This window comes from Lepisosteus platostomus, chromosome 4 (assembly GCF_059453375.1).
Source record: "Lepisosteus platostomus isolate fLepPlt1 chromosome 4, fLepPlt1.hap1, whole genome shotgun sequence".
In the NCBI taxonomy this organism is placed as follows: domain Eukaryota; kingdom Metazoa; phylum Chordata; class Actinopteri; order Semionotiformes; family Lepisosteidae; genus Lepisosteus; species Lepisosteus platostomus.
The window spans coordinates 51,012,791-51,034,085 of record NC_142614.1 but is presented as its reverse complement, the minus strand read 5'-3'; the positions used below and the strand labels follow the sequence as shown (position 1 = coordinate 51,034,085).

General features: G+C 35.6%; 1 protein-coding gene across 4 annotated transcripts in view; it reads right to left on the bottom strand.

Annotated features, from left to right (window-relative positions):
- The window catches only part of syk (spleen tyrosine kinase), a 52,733-nt gene that overhangs the window by 7,048 nt on the left and 24,390 nt on the right, over window positions 1-21,295 (bottom strand). The window contains exons 2-10 of one of the 4 annotated variants that reach the window (XM_088629803.1): window positions 18,758-19,224; window positions 16,944-17,104; window positions 13,790-13,928; window positions 12,817-12,898; window positions 9,011-9,054; window positions 5,159-5,221; window positions 1,921-1,978; window positions 1,334-1,514; window positions 27-236 (exon numbers count right to left, since the gene is read on the bottom strand). In XM_088629803.1, the coding sequence (XP_088485929.1) occupies window positions 27-236; window positions 1,334-1,514; window positions 1,921-1,978; window positions 5,159-5,221; window positions 9,011-9,054; window positions 12,817-12,898; window positions 13,790-13,928; window positions 16,944-17,104; window positions 18,758-19,159 (1,340 nt within the window). In that variant the 5' untranslated portion in view covers window positions 19,160-19,224. The remainder of the gene's footprint in view (window positions 1-26; window positions 237-1,333; window positions 1,515-1,920; window positions 1,979-5,158; window positions 5,222-9,010; window positions 9,055-12,816; window positions 12,899-13,789; window positions 13,929-16,943; window positions 17,105-18,757; window positions 19,225-21,295) is intronic. The other 3 variants (XM_088629804.1, XM_088629805.1, XM_088629806.1) reach the window with 3 other exon arrangements.

The window sequence follows — 21,295 nt, the reverse complement described above, 5'->3', positions numbered from 1 at the left end:
AAATGATGGTATTATACTGTGTATACTTGTGTTTCTGCAGATATTTGTTAAGAGGTCCCAGTTCTGCTAGTTCCATAACCAGCATCAGGTTTTCAGCATCGCAGATTCCAATCATTCGCACAATGTAAGGATTGTCCAGCTGCTGCATCACGTTGGCTTCTCGAAGCATCTCCTCCTTCACAGCTGGGTCATTGTCATCATTCTTCAGGATTTTAACAGCTACAGGTTTTTCAGTCCTGGTAAACAGGGTGGAAGAAAGGGTTGGACAGGCTTTACAGTTTGCCAAAAATCTTTGAATTACTCATGAGGAACTTTGTAAATACAATGGGTTTGTATTCTAACATCTCAGTATACAGTACGTAGTTAATGCATTGTAGACATGACTAGTGAGGGCTTTGGCTTTTCAGCATTGTCTATGTCCATCACAATAGATCTTGTCCAACACAATACAAGGTGCTTTGGGTTGGTTTGGTAAAACCATGAAGGCAAGGTGCACACCCACTGTTTCACACTCTTCTTGTAGTCCGAATAGATTAGAAATGCCAACCAAAAAACATTCCTTAGTCAAGAAAAAAAGATTAAATTAACACAGCTCCAAACCTGAAAGGAGAGTTCAAATTTAATTTGAAACATCTGAGTTAATGGCTCATTAAGTGTACAACACTGTATGTGGTTGTATGTTTTGAACAAGGAGATGAATGTTTACATTCATCAGAATTCTCTAAGTCAGAGAATTTTCCACATTGTTTGGGAAAAAGGAATTTATTAACATCAGTCCATGCCGGGCTCAAAAGAAGGTTGTCATGATGTGTAGTGTTCAACAGATCATATTGAATTTATTTTCTGGAAAGAGCAAATTTATTGCAAATTATGGACAAACAAAACTTTCTATTTGAGGCGTGTCTTGGACACTTTCAGTGCCTAAGTGGTGAAGTTATAGCTTGTATTTTATTGACATTGCCGTTAAACCAGCAAATTTGTTTTTGTATTGAGTATGTTCAGAGATGTACTTCGTAACAGATTGTGGACTAATCTCTGGTGGACTACAATATCACTTAGATAAATTAATCTATGTGCATGAATAATGCAGCCAGCTTCCTCTTTGATCATAGTATTAACTTTGCATAAGTGGTATTTTACATGCATTGGTTATGTATTTTGAATACAAACTTCAAGCAGATAACTCCTTAGGAATTGAACCCAGGGCCCCAGCACTGTGAGGTAACAATGCTAAACATTGAGCCACCATGCTGCCTCCATTTCTTAAATATGTAATTAAAATACACTTAAGTTGTTCACTATTCACTCCCACTATTTTCTATTAAGTGCTTACTTTGTCATTTTATAAATTCCTTTAATAACTTTTCCAAAGTTTCCAGAACCAAGCTCCCCATCTTCCAAAAAGAGCTGTTTGCGGTCCAGGTGAACTGTTTTTGGTTTCAGTTCTTCAGGGTCTGCATAGGGACTTTCATAAACACTTGTGTCCATAGGCATTGCCTCTGGAGAAAGTACTGCTTCATTGAAAAAAAAAACACAGGTCAATATATGAAACTATACTGAGGAAAGTAATGTGTTTTACCATGATTAAAATGGTAGTGGGTGTAATTAAAACATTTATTTCTGCACATGTATCAATCTCTGAACTCTCTCATATTCTGAGCTAAAATTATTTGGAATCATTGGGATAAATCCCAAGCATAGGCAATGTAGTTTTGTGTAACTGAATAAATGATAATCCAAAAAAACTTAATTTCAGAAAACTGAAAGAATGGGACAGATTTTTTGTGTTCAAGGAAAAAAAAAGTTTTAGTTTATACTATAATGTACACGAAATGCTATTCTGATACTAAACTTTAATTAAATCTATAGTATACTTAATTAAATCCTTAATGTATTTAATTAAAGACTTCCTTCACTTACCTTTGGTTTTATTTCTTGCCACACTAGGTTCATAAGTATTTTGGTGAGCAGTGGCAGCCTGTATAAATGCATGAGAAGTCATTAAGTACAAGGCACACCAAGCATGATTACGAAGGGAGCTCAGAATAAATATTGCATGAATGATTAAATGCACAATTTGCAAGCATTAAAGCAGAGTTTGAATTTTTCAGACAGGATTGTCAAGCCTCATTTCCTTTGATTTCATTTCCAAGGCACGTGAACTGGAGTCCTTAGAAATTTGCACTCAAAAATAGTTCCATATACTGTACCATCTGGATAAACTATGCGACTCTCTCAATATCCCTTTTAAGGAGACATTGACTTTGGCTAAATTCTTGTTTTCTCACATTACAACGGTTATTTCAAATTTAATTTTACAAGCGCCCTAGTAGTCCAATTCCCCTGTCTCGGGACTTAAATTTCAGTATCCACTAAAAGCTTTTAGTTACAATATAGTTTTTAATGCTTTGGGTCACCATAAGATGCAATATTTATCACCTCAGGTTAGTGTAGCCTGATGATCAGATAAAGGTGATCAGAAATCACGTGTCTCACTCAAGTAAAGAAAAGATCTTTGAGGTTTCAATAAAGTGCCCTGAAGGTGTCGAGATCTTGACTCACCCGAATGAAGGGAGAAACAATTAAATAAAAGGAGCTGAAATCTTCAAAAGATTTCAGACAAAACAAAACTGAGCTGGATGATTATTTAGTTTCTGGAGTAAGCCGCACAACCTTAAAGAGACAAATTAATTGGTAGACGACACAGTACAAACACTCTTTCTGTATTGTAAAGCATTTTTCCTTATTTTCATTGGTAGACAGCAAACGTCCTATAGAGCTTTGCAATGGCAAAGCAACACTATACCAGTAGGGTAAAATCATTCATAAAATGTGAAGCAATACATCTAGATTATATTTTTATTCAATTCAATTTTAATCTGTATGTTTCTTTCCTTGTGGATTGTGACATACAGAACACTGATTAAATGACTGACAACATACTGTACTGTACATATACATGTACATATTATACACCATATACAGTACTGTATATGGTAACTACAAACTGATAGAATCTATTAAAACAATAACATTGTAAAAAGTGTGCACCATAGAACACAATCTGGTTCACTTGCAGTCCAAATCATTATAACATGTTGCCATGGTCTATAACAGACAACAGTACAGGTTCCAAAAGATGCCATGTTATCTCAATATGACTGCAACTGTATGTTACAGTACATCCATGATGGACTGCAAACATGACAAATCTAATAACACAACTGCATGTTTGGTGTCCACAGCCATTGTCCAGGGAAATATCTTCCCCGTGTTTGTATGTCCATCATTTTTGTTGCTCCATGTTACACAATTTTGAAAATACGGTTCTTTAAAAAAGCTAGAACCTATACTTACACAAATACAGTACTGTGTATATATATGTACATGTATATATGCCGGCGGTAATATCTATCAGAACAAATTTTAGATCAAAATACCATAAATTCAAAATTTAATTGCATTTCCTTGGATGTACAAGAACAATTTAGATCATTTATACTTGAATGCTATAATAAGACGCTTTTCAGTCTAAAAAGATATGGAAATAAAAGTTGAAGGGTGTTTGTATGGACAGGTGATTAATCTCCAGAAAAAGTAACAATGGAGCTAGGTACTGTAATTATACATATATTATATATAATTAACTAAAATTAATTATTTCTTTTGTAATTAGCATACTTTTGTAAAAGATAACATGCACACGCCAGTGCCATTGAAGAACTCCATAATGATAGCTTTTGTGTTTGATTTGCGATTTGGAATATACTGTATAGTATATATTTTATAACTATTTTATTTAAAATGAGAGAAGCTTGAGCTCCACATAATTTGTGGGTGAATTAAAAAGACCCGACCAAGCTACAGTATAATTCAATTCAACCACAAAAAACAGAATATACACTTACATGACCACTGGAGGGCAGCAAAGAAATAACCCTTAGTCTTATATTTTTTATCTCCCTTGAATTTCTATTGAGGTTCTCATCCTAAAGCATCCCACAACATTATAGAGTGCATATACAGTACGTGTATAAACACATACTATATTTATACACTACATAATGAAAAGAACCACTCAACCCACCACTAAAGTGATTATGATCCAGTCATTACATAACAGCTCATGAGGAAGACAGAGAGCTCTCTTCAGCAATTGAATTAAAGGCACTTTTAATTAAGACATGTTGTGAGTTCTGTAAGTGGAATCAAGGCAGGACACCGGCATAAATAGTACCCTGGCTTTTGAAAAGTGCCTTACTCTTTGAAAATTATTTACCAAGCTGTCTATTGACCAGTCTCATCATTGGCTTTGAAATTCTGGTCCAGAGTGAAGAGTTCCCCCTACTGGTCCACTAACACCACTAACAATCTACAGTCCTGAATGGAGCTGGTCTTGCTTTTTGTCTTAGATCACTAGTCCTAGATATTGTGGATTGGGACCTTTGCTAACTCCTGGAAAGGACTGTATAAAGTTAATATATTATACAGTGTATAATGTACACTGTACATATATTTATAAGCATTTTAGAAGCATTTTGATAACAATCAACTAACAATGAAACAATGTTCTCTACCAAAAAATACAGTGAGAAGTAATGGTCGGACATGCAGCTGATTCTTATAAAGCTCACTGTGTTGCATGAAAATGGCAGACAGCTATAATTTCTAACCAGAACAACATAAAAAAACTTTTTTAAAATTTTACAGCACAGAGTTTAGAAAAAAAAAAGGACACAAGTGTTTATTTTCCTAAAGCTGCAAGTTTGTCTTAAAATACTGTTCGTGCTTCCGACTTGGTATAATTCATATGGCTAGAGAATAGCCATATCAGGTGTTCATTATTCACTGCTTCTTCAGACTGAGTGGTATTTTGAGCTTCTGAGTTGTAGAATTTTAAGAAATTCAGTGAACGGCACGTTGGTCAGGTCATTTCAATTCACCTATAAATGTTGCAGGACCCTTCCAATTTCAATATACAAAAGTTGGATGCATGTAAACAGATCAGAAAAATAGGAATCATAACAGCTGCTCCAAAACTTTGTTAGTAGCAAACCACACATTAGTAAAATGTCAGATTGTGTTAGTTATTTGCATGTATCTCCTACCACTCTCACAGTGGGATAAAACAAAGGGGTAGAACTGTGTGTTTGTGCACCTTTCTGCTGCCAGTCTTTGTGATGGATTTGATTCTGGAGATAATCCCACCTGTGGCACCTCTCTGGAAACCACAATTTCAAAGAGGAAAATGTTATTTTCCGAAAAAACTAAAAAAATGAAACATCAGCATAAAATCTCTTCACAACACAAGATGTTTGTAGAAGATAAATGCTGTGCCAGTTTCTTGGAGAATGATTAGATATCCACATTGTTTGCTGTTTTCTCATTTTTTCTTGTTTTGGAACACTAATGCTTTTGAATTAAAGCTTCAATACATTTGATAAATTGTGAAAGGTTCTTTGTCATTCAAGAGTACTGCATTTTACAGTACATGAATAATATTCTTACCCTACTTTACCCTATATTTTACCCTATTCGTTGTATGCAGTAGTTTTACTGCTCATAATGCTCCATAATATAAATCTGAGTTCTGGTAACATTATTAAAATAATTGAAGTTTAAGTAATCATTAAACCTGTATTTACTATCCAACCTACCGAACTACTGTCCAACCATCGCAAGAGTTTGAAATGAAAGAAGTTCTTTATGTCTTACATTTAAAAAAAATATATATTTTCAAATCTAATGAAAAAAAAAGATAATTTCAAATTATTGTTTGCACTTGATTATACATTTCTAAATAAATTTCACGTTCTACACATACAGTAAAATACCTGCATTCTACATAAATATTGGTGGCTGCTAGCAAGAACAAATTTTCCCTATAGTGTAGACAGTATCCTGTTAGACTTTAAGCTATCTTCATACCATTCAAACATTCTAAGAACTTTCGAAATCACGTCTGTAGGTTATACATGCAATGGAAAAATGTCCGCAAAACCTAGTATCCATACTTATCGGTGGGTATCTGTCCTTAATCAGTGACAGTGAAACGTTATACAAGAAAGATGTCCTTGTTTTCAAATGCAAATAAAACCATTCGATTGTGGTCAACATAGCTGAAGATCTCAACATCTGATGCTTTCTATCTTTAGCATTTGAAATGGTTAGTTATCTTTTTTTCATTAAATAGAGATGAATGATGAAACCTGCACCAACTAGAAATGATAGAAATGAAATCTTGAAATAGTCATCTAGTCATGTAAATGCATAAGAAAAAAAGAAAGGGTGGAAATGCGAGGATGCCTTTCTGCCCAGTTAGCCTGTTTGGTAGCTAGAAGCTAACTAATCTTATCTTTCAAGAGGCCAGGTCATCATTTTTTACAACAGGGCTGTGTGGCTTGTTCCTTTGTGAAAAGAGTCTCCTGTTCTGAATTTCAAATGCACTTCTGCATAGTTTAAACGTTGAGTCCTCTGGTTTGAAGAAATGACTAATCGATGTTAACACAATATACAATACCGAACCTGCCATGGATAAATATGAAAATAAATAAAAAATAGTATTGCAATAAAATATCACAATGATTGACATCTAAAAACCTAACTTTGTTAGTACTGTACAAGTATGGCAATGGCACAGAATGATCAGAAGAGGGAACTACAGAAGCACCTTGTTATAAATAGAGGACTTGCATGGTTGATTCTATATTCATCTTTTTCATTTTTAAGATTTTCAAGTAAACAGTTCTTTTCTGCATAAATACAGAATGTGGTCATTACTGAATATAATAGATAATATAATATATAATATAATACACAATGTACTCCAGACATGAACTGTTTGAACTGTTATCAATTTGCATAATTTAACTTTAAATATCTGAAAGCATTTTGGTTGTTTATTTTGCTTTCAGTTTTCATCTGATATTTCTTTGAAATATTATGGTCATTCTGTACAATAATTTATGAGGACAGATTTTAAAAAATCTAGAAAAACTAAGAAACATTTTAAAAATGAAAGTAAATGATGGCTTCATATGCAACAAAGGTATTCATTTGGTTACTAAAAGGATTACTTTAGGTTATTTTCAGGAAATTAATATATGTTTTATTTATTAGGCAATTTATCTTTCACATTCGATTCTTGTTTGAATATGACAATGTCTTTGCTGGAACTTTCAAATCAAAAACAAGGTCAATGTTTTCAGTCAACTATATTTGTTTCTATTTCTATTTCTATTAATTGTCATAAACCTATTGTTAACAATTCTGTGTTGTAAAGTCAGTCTTTATCTTGGTCTGAACTAGTGTATGTGTGTTTCCTGTGTTTCAACAGCAGTGATCTTGTTCTTTCTACTTCATTTTCCAGGAACACAAAGCTGGTACTTTATCACTAGGGACTTCCCTTAATCCAGAAAGAGCTTGAAAGTCAATTTCATATGAGGAAGCATTTTTCAAATACCCAAAACAACATATTGCAGTTATGCTTTGCACACATTGACAGATCAAAAAGTTTACATTCAATCACCAATTGGTGGTTATTGAATCAAATTCTCGAAAGTTCTACTGTACATCCATTTTAACATTGTTTTATCATCTATTCCTTTTTCTGGAATAATGGTACATATCTTACAGTCTTAGATAGATGCATGTATTTTACAACATCATGATCAATAAAACTGGCGAAACATCATTTTGATAACATTTGTGAATTATTGGTTACATTGGATTGATTTCATGTGCACAATAAACCATGCAATGGAAGGTACAGTAGGGTGTGATCTAATTTAATTGCACATTATTATACATATTGCTTACGTAACAGCCTGTTTTACTAAAAATGTTTTTTTTTAATAAACATAAACTGTTCATTCAATATGTTTAAAAGTTGCGCAGAGGAGTTGATCTTGTGATTGACAAATACTGTACTTCAACTATTGTTGAGGGGAAGGTTTGGGGCAATACTGCTTTTGGTTTTATCATAGTAGTCGAACACAATCACAAGCATCAGGGTCAAATCGATAAGTTTGAAAACATAATGTAGTTAATTTTTTCACAAGTCATTATTTTAGCTGATGTAAAAATGAACTTGGCAGAATACTAATATATAGGTTAATACTTATATCTGGTGTCGGGGACACTGACAGACATCTTTCTGTATTTCAGGCCACATGATATCCCATGAAGTGCAATTGTACCAAAAAATATGGAGACCCTTCATGTTACATTGATACATTAGACAATGCTTGACAGAGACCTGCCGTATTAAAGTCAGGGTGTCAGTTTACAGAAGATGCAACTCGGACAAAACCCACAGCACAAAATGAAGCAGATGTAAATACATCAATAACATATACGGTACAGTAGCTTTGGCTTTGCAGCTTATAATGTGAATGATCATGCAAATATTTTAAAAGTAAAACATGGACAGGGAAGTATGAGATCTTAGACTGGTTTATTAAAGTTTAGATTAAAGTTTTAAAGTCTAACCTGTATAATGAACATAATGGAGACTTTGGTCTTGTACAAGTCTTTGGGGGAGAGGCTTGCACATTTCTTAAGGCAATAGCTTTTGATTATCAGCTCACTAATTCTGGTGTGTACTGCTTACATAAGTTCTGTTGGTCTACATAATTATAGCATTAAATTGTAAACACTGGACGATGCGAAAATAATACGCAAAAGCTGAAACAGGGGAACGCAAAAAGAAAACATTGCTGTGGACAGTAGCATGCACAAACAAGACCGGAAAAGCACTCAAGTTCTTGATCATTTTTTACATGTTCCACGTGGGCTTTCACAAAGCACTACCTCATTTAAGGCATCACTTAAGAATGTTTTGTATATGTTGGTATTAATGAACGGGACAAACAGGAAACAATTGCGCTGATTTGAAAAATGAGTTTATAGTAAACGTAAGTGTTACTGTATTGAAAATGCACACCAACACAAAAGCACAGCCATAAAATAAAAAGAAGATGAAGTTAGAGTTAACAATTTGAACACTTACAGGGTGATGGTCAGGAAGTCGTGGCGGGCCTATATTTATACTGCCTGCACAACAAAGCAAAGAATTTAGATCATGTTGACAGAATTTATAGCTTATACAGTATATGCATACACATATATATATATTTATTTATTTAAATGAAGCACTCATAAGCACTTCTCTGTTCAGTACATAATCATAAAAATAACCCTTACTCTAAAGTTCAAACTGAATTTGCAGACATAGATTTGAAACCCCTGAGAAGCATTTCTAAAGAAAAAAATACAGAATTTGATTTAAATAACAGCTGAACCACATTTTTGCGATTGAAAGATTTAACTCAGGTTAAAGACAAAGGTGTCTTGCAATGGAGTGGCATTCTTAGTGCTTAGCCCCCCCTTGTGCCCTGTGCTTCTGGCATAGACTCAGGGTTGCTGTGACCCTTACCAGCAATAACAGACCTTAGGAATAGAAACCTAAAACACACCAATATAAAATAAAAATAGTAAATTTACTGTTCTTAGTCATTCAATTGGTCTGATTAAGTTAATGTTTGGGTTGGAAAAGAGTCAGCATTTAACAAAGAGAATTTTGTGCCTGTCATGAGACATGGATTCAGTCATGATACAAGGCATTTTGAGCTCTTCAGAGCTCTTATTGTCAATGTTGTATTTCTTGAATAATTAAGTGGCTAAAATCCAGCACTAGGCCTTTTTTGCTCATTGGTGTGTGAATGACAGAAAAACGTATTTACCACCAGGTGGTGCCAGATGTAAATTTTGAATATGCAACCTTCGTAGCTTAGGCCTCCACAAATGCCTTAGACCTCCAGAATGCCCTGAGTCTTTAACACAGACCAGGACATCATAAAGTTCCTGTTACTAATGATAAATGTCCAAAAATTGTCTGACATACAGACTGAGAGGGAGACCACAAGGGAGACCACTTTGAGAATGACCTTGATGACCAGGTAGACAACCAACCAGGAACCTGATGGTGTCACAACCAATCACCAACCATGTGACTGCAAGCATTGTTCGAGTAGCAGGCCTATAACTTTTCTCCAAGATGGCAGGTTGTGAGTGTCTCTCCACAGCAGAAGAAATCTGCTGAATCGTAAAGAAATTGTAAATTTGTTTAACCCTGATGTTATTAAGCTAGAATCAGAATCCAGCTCCTTTTACCGGTCGTAAACTCAACAGCCGGTCCTCTACAAAGCCCTTTCCAGAGAAATCTCAACTGAAGGAAACCAACTGAACATTCCGGACACTGTTGGACATTACCATACATGACTGTGCTTTTCCCACCATGTAATAGAATACAGACGACTCTCATACAGTATGTGTTAATTCTAATTTAACCCAGTGCCGGCCAGAGGAGGATAGACTCCTCCCTTTCGAGCCTGGGTTCCTCTCAAGGTTTCTTCCTACTTTAATCTGAGGGAGTTTTTCCTTGCCACTGTCACCTTAGGCTTGCTCACTGGGAGTTTAGACCCAGAAATCTGTAAAGCTGTTTTGTGAAAATGTCCATTGTAAAAAGCACTATACAAATAAAACTGAATTGAATTGAATATTAATGTCTTTGTAATACTGTATATGAGTTAATGATCAGCAATTTGTATAACAGTAGATCTATCCACATACCTGTATACAGAATACTATTACTCTTATTGCTTTACTCTACACAATGTGATATTGTATTATAATAATAATATTGTACAATTCAAATCCATGTGCAGAAAGTGCTTGGCAATTTGTCCTATTCCTAAAAGCCGTAAATCACTCTCAGAATTTACTGTTGCAATTCTAATTGCTCCAGAAAATGAAACCATCACATCACTATAACAGCTTAACAATATTTTTCACTGGTATAGTATATGTGTGCAAATGACATAGACACAATACTTAGTATAGACCAGACAGAAATGGTGCCGTTAAACCACACCACAGAGTTATTTTAATTGATTCCAATTGCATCGTTTGAAGCTCATTTGAATGCTTTTTTTGCAGCACAGATATGACAGTATTGTAATCTTTCAGAGGGTGAAATATACTCTGTGTTCATTTTGAGGTTTTGAGTTTGGAGTTATGTTTGTTTAAAAAAGGACAATGCAAAGACCAAGTGAGTCTGCCTGTTAGGGATTAGACATACTGTATGTTTTTCTCATACTGCCCACAGACTGCTTGATTTTACAGTTTTTTATTAAATGAAAATGTTATGGTCATTGTACAGAATACACCAGTAGGTAAAGTAAGTTCTCTTGCCTGTGCCATTCATATATCTATGGTGCCATTTTCTCAGTGCTTTTCAAATATATTGAGACAGTTATACCCCAAAGTTAACTACATAACCACCATAACCTGGCCATAGTTACCAGACCTACTTTTATTTTGCACTAATACTTTCAGTGATCACATACAGTATTTAAATGATACAGTAGATGACAGTTGGGCTGCCTGAGGCCATATTTGTTAATTTAATTAGTATTTCAATAATAATAATAATAATAAATTTTATTTTATATAGCGCCTTTAAAGGTGGCTTCTCAAAGCTTTACAGGATGACAATAACAATAAATAAGAAGACTACAACAATAAATAAGAAGATTTCACAAGATAGGACACAATTATAATTACAACAATACAACAATAACAATAGAGGAGACCGTGGAAGGTGGTATTAAGAAGAGCAGAGGGGTGAAGAATGGAACCAGTTAAGTAAAGGCTTTGAGTCTGGATTTGAAGGAGTTTAGAGAAGGTGACTCTCTGATATCCTTGGGCAAAGAGTTCCAGAGCATGGGGGCATAGCAGGAGAAGGCCCTGTCGCCAATACAATGTAGATGGGCTTGGGGGACAGTAAGGAGGGCAGAATTTGAAGAGCAGAGGTTGCGAGGTGAGGAGTAGGGCGATAAAAGTTCAGACAGGTATTGAGGTGCCAAGCCATGTAAAGCCTTATAGGTGAGCATGAGGATTTTAAAGTCTACGCGGAATTTGACCGGAAGCCAGTGCAAGGACTCCAGGATAGGAGTAATGTGAACACTTGCACTAGACCTGGTCAGGATTCTGGCTGCTGAATTTTGGACATTTTGGACACAGATTTAGATACCCCAGGGAGTAGAGCATTGCAGTAGTCAATTCGAGAGAATACAATAAAAGCTTTACAGGTCTATTAATGACAGAGGGAGCAAATGTATTGCTTAACTTGCTCCTTTATGTGCAGTGTTCCGCTGTCTGAAGATTCCTTTATGTTTCTTTTTTATTATTGTCCTATGATGAATGCTATGAAGATCCAAATACTTAATTATCCAATCTTATGTATTGCATTTGATAGAGCTTTGAAAGAGATGTCACACATCGGTGTTTTCACAAAGTTTACAGTGTGAAAACGTTCAGTTACTTTGATGCTTTTTTAAACCTTCCTTGTCACCTCTGATCTGGCGTGTAAAAACCTCAATGGTAGCTATTTTTGCAAATGATATGTTTCAAAGTCTTTGCGTTCTTTCAAAAATTGTTATCACTTTTGATTTTCACAATTGAATTATACAACAATGGAAACATGAATCTTAGGATGTCATTAAGCTCATTCTAATAATTAATACTTTAAAACTGTAAAGAGGAAAAATAATTAATTTTGTAAAAAAATATACCTTCAAAGGCTTTAACAAAGTATATGTGCATCTTATAGTCTGTCCTAGAGCATCTACAGTACCACTGCATTGTTTATCAGAAATAACAGAAGGACACAATGTTGGAAACTCATATACAGTACTGCATAATGACTGGTTACAATGTTTTCCAACAGAATAGAGAGCAATGAATATAACATACCTGCAGCAAAGTCGGGCCGTGGACATGCCTCTGTAAGAACTCTGAGAAGTCCATCAGACTTGTAGGAATAGTGCTCTACTAGCTGTTTGATGGAAACATATCATAGGTTAGGTCCCCTTTTTTAGGCCATAAAGGCCATTGGGGGAATGGGGGGCATAGGACACCATTTTTCTCAACCATCCGACACTGGACGTGGAGGTGATGGGGTCAGCATCCCACTCTGGCCAGCCTATTACTCCCCGAAGGATTAACCCCCAGTACTCATTTGGAAAGCAGGCTCAGTGGACCTGGGAGCCATTTGGAAGGAATTAGAGCAAGCTACATCACTTGCTCATACCTGGGATTGAACCCGAGACCTTCTGGTCAGGAGCTAGACGCCCTTGTCATCTCAGCTACCACATCATAGTCCAAGCAAAAAAACATTTATCAGTATCAAATAAACAAAAACTGTGCAGCTTTTAATGGCCAGTTTACCACCAAAGGGATAGGTGCATTTACTTTGGAACAGTATACAGGTATGCAGTTTTTGCCTCAAAGATGAGGCTATATACAGTAAAACGCTACCAAATACTGCCTATAGTATAAGTACTTTGAGGTAGTGTATAATGATAACATTTTACCATAAGTGCTACTCTAAAATTCTAGGTAAGAGAATGCAGGACAATTTCACAACTATATTCACAACTATAAAAACTATATTTTTAAAAATCAAATTGATTAACATTATCTTTACAGAAGAGAATATTTGTATTTTGAGCACCTTAACATGCCTTATGAAAAAGCACCCAGATATTTTAAGATATTTAAGAAAAAAATACAAATAAACAGGGCAAAGAATTAAGGAGGTATAATGATAATGTACAGATCATTATTACCAGCTTTTTTACTAGAGAAAACTGATTTAACTTTTATTTAAATTTCCTTTTCTTTACATTAATATTTGCACTATACTGTATTTGAACCCTTACTGTACCTGCCAAAGTGTGTCAAACTTCTTTCCATCGGGTATCGAAAGCTTCCCAGTCTTGTCTTTATCAATTCGATAGTGAAGAACTTTGCCCTCATGCAAGAGACAGAGAGCATATGAGCCATTGTTGTCTCGTTCCCTTATTCTGTCAAAAAGAAAACCTGGGATGAGACATCTAAGAAGATAAAATTGAATTCAGGCAAATATTGATTTAAAAGAGGAAACCAAATTTTGAATTGCATTGCATTTCTATAGCTAGAAAATAAACTACAGTTCTTAATATGAGCTATTCTTATTATTGGTTATTGCAACACTGTATCACTAGAGGGCGCTCAACAAAAGAAAGAGTAAAACGTTAAGTTAAATGTTTAAAAATTAAATTAAAAATTAAATAGTAACATGTAACATTACATGTATTATCCAGAAAAGTTTGGAATATATGCATTATATTTGCACATTATTCTAAACATACTTTCTGTTACACTGAAACACCCACTGTGGTATTTCAATGGAATAAATATTTCACAACACAATAATTATAAAATATTTTCTTTGCTGTCACGATTAATTTTGTATTAGAACTGTAGTTTGGTAACTAAAAAAAACATTAGTTTATGTGAGGAATGATATATTTTTTCACCTACTTTTTCTTTATACTTTAAAGTATCTTCATGTGAATACTATTAACATGATTTAAAAAGACCCAAACATAAATTTAAGGAAAATATTTTGATGTTTATCCATTTCACTTAGTAATAAACAAAACTTTAAGAGCTACATACAGTAAACAAGTTTCTGCATAGTAGCATATGTTTTGTGAACTGTTGTGAACCAAGTAAGGAAACAAAGTTAATGTTTTCCTAAAGAGGTAACTGAATTCTGCACACAGAACAAAAAGACTAACTAACAACGCCTCTCTCATCATGATATGGCAGCAGAGGCCTCTTTGATGGGCACTGGTCAGTTCAGGAAGTAATTTGCAGCATGTCAGTGTGGAAACCACAAAGAAAGACTGTTTCTACAGCCGATCTAAAGGCAATGCAGAAAGTATTTTCAAGATACAGTATATTTTTTATGATTGTTTTCTCATTTCAATTTCCATTTAAAAACAAAAGCAAATGTTTTATTCCCAATGGCTTCCTTCACTGCTGCTCCGTGTTTCTCTTCACAGTACACACAACAGGTTGCTGTTGTTTCTGTTTTAAAGTGGTCAAAAAGAGCAAAAAATAAAAAGCAAGAAAATACCACAATTTTTCTTCAACCAAAAAAAACCTGTTTTGAACAACTAGCAAGTCTTAAATAAAACATAAATTTTTTTTAGAAAATTAAAACCATCTTCACAATTTCAGTTTGTGATATTGAAAATGCTTCTAAAGGAATTATGAGACCCAGTGCTGAGAGAAGTGACTGTAACATGTTAGGGGTATGATACTGATAGTTTTATGAGCCAACTCCATAACGTTAGGGAGTGAAATTAATATTCACCATGCTTAATATGCAATAAATAGTTCCTCTTTTTACATATAAACTTGTACAAAATGTTGTAACTAATAGTATCACTTCTGATTCTGATTTTCTTCACGTCATCTGAGGATTGAGTTTTTCTAATCTTCAGGTCATTGTGTGTGTGCTCTCAACTTTAAAGTTATCAGGTGCAGTACACCTCTGCTATAAGCAAATGAGCAATACTGAAACAGAGCAGAAACACCAGTTTATTCATTATTCATTTGTTAGAAAGGATGTTGCTTTTGAAAATGTTCTGTGCTCATTGTCCAGTCCCAAGAAAGCAACAGCACAATCACTCATTTAATCTAGATTGTGTAGTAAATTAATAGAAATGGCTCTGTTTCACAGTTATTGGTATTTTGCCTTTGAAGTTGATTTTTAATTATTCTAAACTTAGAAGTCCGCTATTAAGCCCCTCGGACTGATTGTACAGTATAACTAGTCATAGTGAGTCATACTGTAGCCCTCAACAAAGAATAAACGTTTTTTAACCTTATTATTTGTTCCAATCAACTGAATCTGAATGTGCCGGATTAGAATAAGGTTTAAGATTGGTTTTCCAGATTTACTTTCAATGTTAAAACTGTTAAAATGACCCATTTCATTTTATGACTTAAAAAGTACCCTTGGAAGTGTTCCTTTATCGTTGAAAATTAATAACTATTTTTAACCATAATACATAAATATTTGCAATGATCAAGATGTTTGCTGATGAAAAAAAAAACAAAGACATACTGTACACTATATGAAAGTAACATGAAGAAGGAGGTTCAAATATACAATATAAACTAATAAAATATTCTAGAAATCTTGCACAGAAAAAATAAAATGATTACAAAGAAAACAGAATAAAATCAAATACAATGTTATTGAATTAATAAAGTGGGCATTAAATCTTCTGTTCTGACTGATTTCTCTTTGATAAAACTTGCCCCAATAATTTGTATATTCTGGCAGTATATCTAGTATGTTATTTCCATGCTTATATACAGTACCATGCATTTTCACTATTATGGACTGTATCTTCCCTTTGTTTCTGTCATACTTTATCATACCTTCTTCATGCTTTGGTTGACTTTTACCATGGTACAGTACACCACTGCAAACAACTACATGGGTGCAACCAATAATAAGAAATGCTAGGATTGTGTTCAATGCTGTGCCTGTGGAGTTTCCTTCAAGTCATTTTCTCCAACAATATACAGTACAGTATTTAAATGGGGCTTGATTTCAAATAGGGTCATATTTGTCTACATTTGCAATTTTATAATATATACCATTGATTGTGAGAATTTTCTGCAGTACTTACCGATACTTTGCTTATCCAAGACTTTTTGATGATTTTAATTACAGCATTGTGAATTATACTTTTGTATGAGTTGTATAAATTATACGTTATTGTGAAATTCCTATATTTTTAGTCATTATTTTCAGGTGTTTTCTGTTGGCTAAATAGCTTATTATATAGCTGTATTATAGTACAACTTACATAACTGTGCAGATGATAGACCCGCTGTAACTGCTAGTCAAAACTGTAATCCGCTCTAAACCAAAACAATTTGGCCAACAACTTACTTAATGAAAAATGTATGGAAATATGAGGAATGGAGACAGTGCTAAGAAATGCATTATTTCAAGAAAAATGTAGACTCACAAGAATTTGCCGTTCATCCTTGGTGACTGGAGGAGGCGGGGCTCAGAGCCCTCCCTGGATATACAACCGTGGAACCAGGGCATCTTCTCGTGAGCAGTGGTGGCGATCATTTTCTCCAGCTGTGGTCTCTGGCTGATAATGGCTTGCTCAAGAGCAGCACCCTGTTGAGGAGCAACAGGAGAAGGAGAAGACAAGGAGAATATTTATATTGTGTAATGTTTTTCATTTAGAAGCATTGAAAAGTACTTTACATAGAGAACACGATTTACACTGTACACCACTGAAGTACAATAATCTACCTAATGTGCTGTATTATACTTGTGCTAGCAGCCATATACAGTATAAAGGCCTTGCAAAATTATTCAGACCCTGAAATACTGTATATACTGTAGGTTGGAGTGTGTATAATAGATATTAATTGCAAGTTCAAAGTGTTATGACTGCAAGAATTAAAGGAACAAAATATGGACAGTGAGCAAGGTACAAAGGTTTTTAATCCATCTATTTGTTTTCTAACTGCTTCATTTAATTCAGGGTTGGGATCCTATCCTAGCAAGCAACAGGTGTGAGGCAGTCTTACATCCCAGTGTGGTCTGTGTGTGTTTGTTTTGTTTGTTCCACACTTCCTGACTTTGGTTGTTCTCCCTCTCCATTGGTTCATTAATTCATCCACTTTGCCATAATACGTCATTCATAATCAGCAACTTGACCAATCAGAACTCAGCTTCTTCAGTATTTAACTTAGAGGTATTCAGAAAGTAGGGGGCCTTTCGCTTGACCTCAGCTTCAGCTTCATTTTGCTTCGGTTTCGTCTTCGTTTTCCTTCATTTCGCTTCGTGTGTGTGTTTCCGTATAGCTTCGGCTTGTTCGTTTGTGTTCGCCTCCTCCTGGTACTTTCGTTTGGATTATCCTTTATTCTCCATTACCCTGCCCAAACATGTTATATCAACCTGTGTGCTCTTTTGTACTCTATTCCTTGTGTCTACACTCATTATCCCTTATTTGTACTCATAGCACACTTTTTTTTTTGGTGCAAGGGTTAGTCAAGGTTTGCCGGGTACATTGTGCACACATAGTTTGTCTTTGTATTAGAAACATTAGTTTAGTATGGGTGAGGGCCTCTTGTCTTGTATAGTTTAGGTATAGGTATAGTATAGGTAGTCAGTGTAGGTTAGCTAGGGCATTAGAAGATGCCAAAGACAGAGTGTTTCGGGTTTTCTTCCCCTCAGCTTCCCCTTACTTAATTAGCCAGCTTCATTTTGTTTGTTATTTTTGCTCTTTTGGCACCACTTATATGTCCTTAGTTACAACAATCTTTCCCCACACTACAAGACTTCTCCCTGCATGCCTGGAATTCCCTTAATGTCACACTCCATTTACCCCTAGACTATTGGGGTGTGTAACAGGCAGGATACACTCTAGTTACCAGTTCATCACAGGCCACACACGGACATGTACTGTATACACTCACACCAGTGACAATTTTCCCAGAAGCTAATTAACCTACTAGTATGTATGAGAGGAAACAGGAGTACCTGTTGAAAACCCACGTGAACACAAATCAAACTCCCCATGGACAGCACCCCAGATCCAGAATTCAAAATTCAGATTTCACCCCAGATCCAGACAGGACCCCAGACCTGGGAGGCAGCAATGTTAACCACTGTGCCATGTTCTGTACTGTGCTGCCCACAAAGATTTCAGTAATCATTTATCTTGTTTCTCAAGCACATTTAGGTAATTATGCAATGTTTCTGCAATTGCATTATACACGGTCCGATTCTGTGTGTAAAAAAAAGAAAAGCATGACTCACCCTTAAGTTCCATGTCTGTTGCACATATTCTTTAATGAGCTGTTCTTTCAAGTCTTCAAATGGTCCTACTTTTGGCTGCATTCCTCTAGGCCTGTTACAAGGTTTTTTGAGAAGGCACACAAGTCCATCTGACTCCTGCGCGTGATAGTCAATGACATCGCTAGGAGTTTTGTGAGATTTTCCCCCCGCAATAGCGTAAGTACCGCTCAATTCTCTCTCTATAGTGTAATGGTAACATTGCCTACTGTAGGCCACAGATAGAGCAAAGCCACCAAGATAGTTACGGCTCTGTCGAAGCAGATACAGTCCGTCACTCATTCCACTCTGCCTGAGGTAGTCTTCGGCCTCTTCTCGAGTGATATTGCCATAGAAAAATGGCAATTCATTCACTTTGTCTGCCATTACGAGATGTCAGTTTGTCTTCTCTCACACCAAGTAATGCCTTCACTGTTTATGTTTCAATAAACCTAAAAAAAAGAAAATATTAAAAAATTAAATGCTAAAATCCGTTCAACTTTTTAATTTTTTTAGGTGAGAAATGAACATAATATATGTGTGCATTTTTCTCCTCTTAAATTAAATTAAAGTGGTATTTACTTATGTATGCTTTTCAAACATAAATATAGAGATTTAAATTAATACATTTAGTGTAATGATGCACAACAGAGGTACACTTTTTAAAATGAAAAGGAATTGAAATTGTTTCACTAATGTTAAAAAAGCTCCATTATCTACAGTAACTGAAAGCAACAGAAAAATGATAAATTGATTTGATGATAAAACAACAGTTATAATGTATTCCATCCTCCTTGTCATAATCTCATCGCAAAAAGCAACATTTTCCAAAACTGATGGTTGCTTATTCCTTTTTGTGTGTTACCATGTCAATACAATATTTCCACTTTAAACTCTGTTTAATTATTTTGTTCGTTATATTTAGCTTTGGCAAAAAGCAACTTCCTTATTATGGGAATTCCCAGAATGCAACTTCTAAAATATCAATGCTGCTCTACCCTGAACATAACCTGATGATGAAATAGCCGGTCTGTGGGAAATATACATTTTACTCTGGAATTAAACATCGAAATCAAATTAATGGTACATTGTTCACATAGTTATATTCAATAAAATATGCAACAAACTGTCAGATTTCTGGTAAGAGTATTTACATCCTTCCCATACAGCATGCTTAGTTTTATAAGTGTAATAAGCAGAGACAGCTAAACCTTAGTATTTCTATAGAAATACTTATGTATTGTAACGAATGGCCGACATACAGGTTGTACGAGCCAGTTGCAGCGTGGTGATGGCACCGCCATCTACTCCCCTGCGCATAACAGGGATGTTGGCCACCTGGGCTGAGGAAGGCCTGCTTTAGCTCAGCCGGCAAGACCCCTGTGGAGCAACGCTGGAGACCCGGGTTCGATCCTGAGATGGGGGATGAACAGGGGTAGGAATGGCAAGGGCAGAACCCCCAAGAACCCGATCTCGCTCCAGTATAGAACTATTTAAAAGCATTATGAATATGGATACTGTAAATACTTGAATAAAAGGACTAAAACATAACTGCCATAATACTTAAATTTTAAGCTGAGGAAATCTATATGGTAAAATGCACAATAGACAGTATCGTATTGTAAGAAAAGAGTGAAAACATGAAAGGTCTCTTGTTTGTACATAGTGCCCTGTTATAGTTCTTGAGTTGCCTGTGCTTATTCCCTTTTCCCAGTTGTCTGTGTAGCATGTCGGCTGGGGGGGGGGTGTTGCTGTGGCATGCTGTGGTCACTCAGCACCCATGGGGGAGAGAGAGGATATGACTGCTGAGTGGGTCTCTCCTGTGCCTGGGTGCAATAAGTGTACTGTAGCTACCTTTTCCATTTTTGCTTCAGAAATATTGTGTCCTTAAACACGTTGCTTATGAACACCTACTGAAATTCTGAGTTTGGTTACAATGATGTTAGAATGGAATAGACATCCTGATACTGTCTGACATGGACAGAATTTATGGTGGGGCAGAGAGAGAGAAGCACAGGAGCCCTGACAAAAATAGTTTTCAGCAAGAAAGTTGCTGCCATTAAAAAGGTTTTGGGAAACTTGGGTGAGAGAAACGCTGGAAGTTAGAAAGCATGGGTGCTGGGCAAAGCAAACTTCTGTTGAGAGCTGGCAATGGATTACCAGGCATACAGTATACAGTATCTCTGCCTAAAGTCCATAATGGAGAAGTTCTGTGAAGCAGAGAACCTGGTATAACCTGTGGCATATTCAGATTCAAGTCCATTCAAATCTAGATTTTGATTCCATTCTCCCCTCCCACCAAGATGATTCTTGGTGGCACAGAGGTGATACATGTGAGATTAGGCTCACCTCCTGGTTCCGGGAACTCAATGAAAGTAGAAAGCAAGTCACTGAATAAAAGGCCTTTACTCTAGCCTGAGGTGGTGTATGAGCCCACTGGTAGGAACTCAAATGGGGTTGGTCATGGTCTTACTGGTGCAGGCAGGAAATATTTTGCTGGGCGGATGCCACTGATGGTATAGC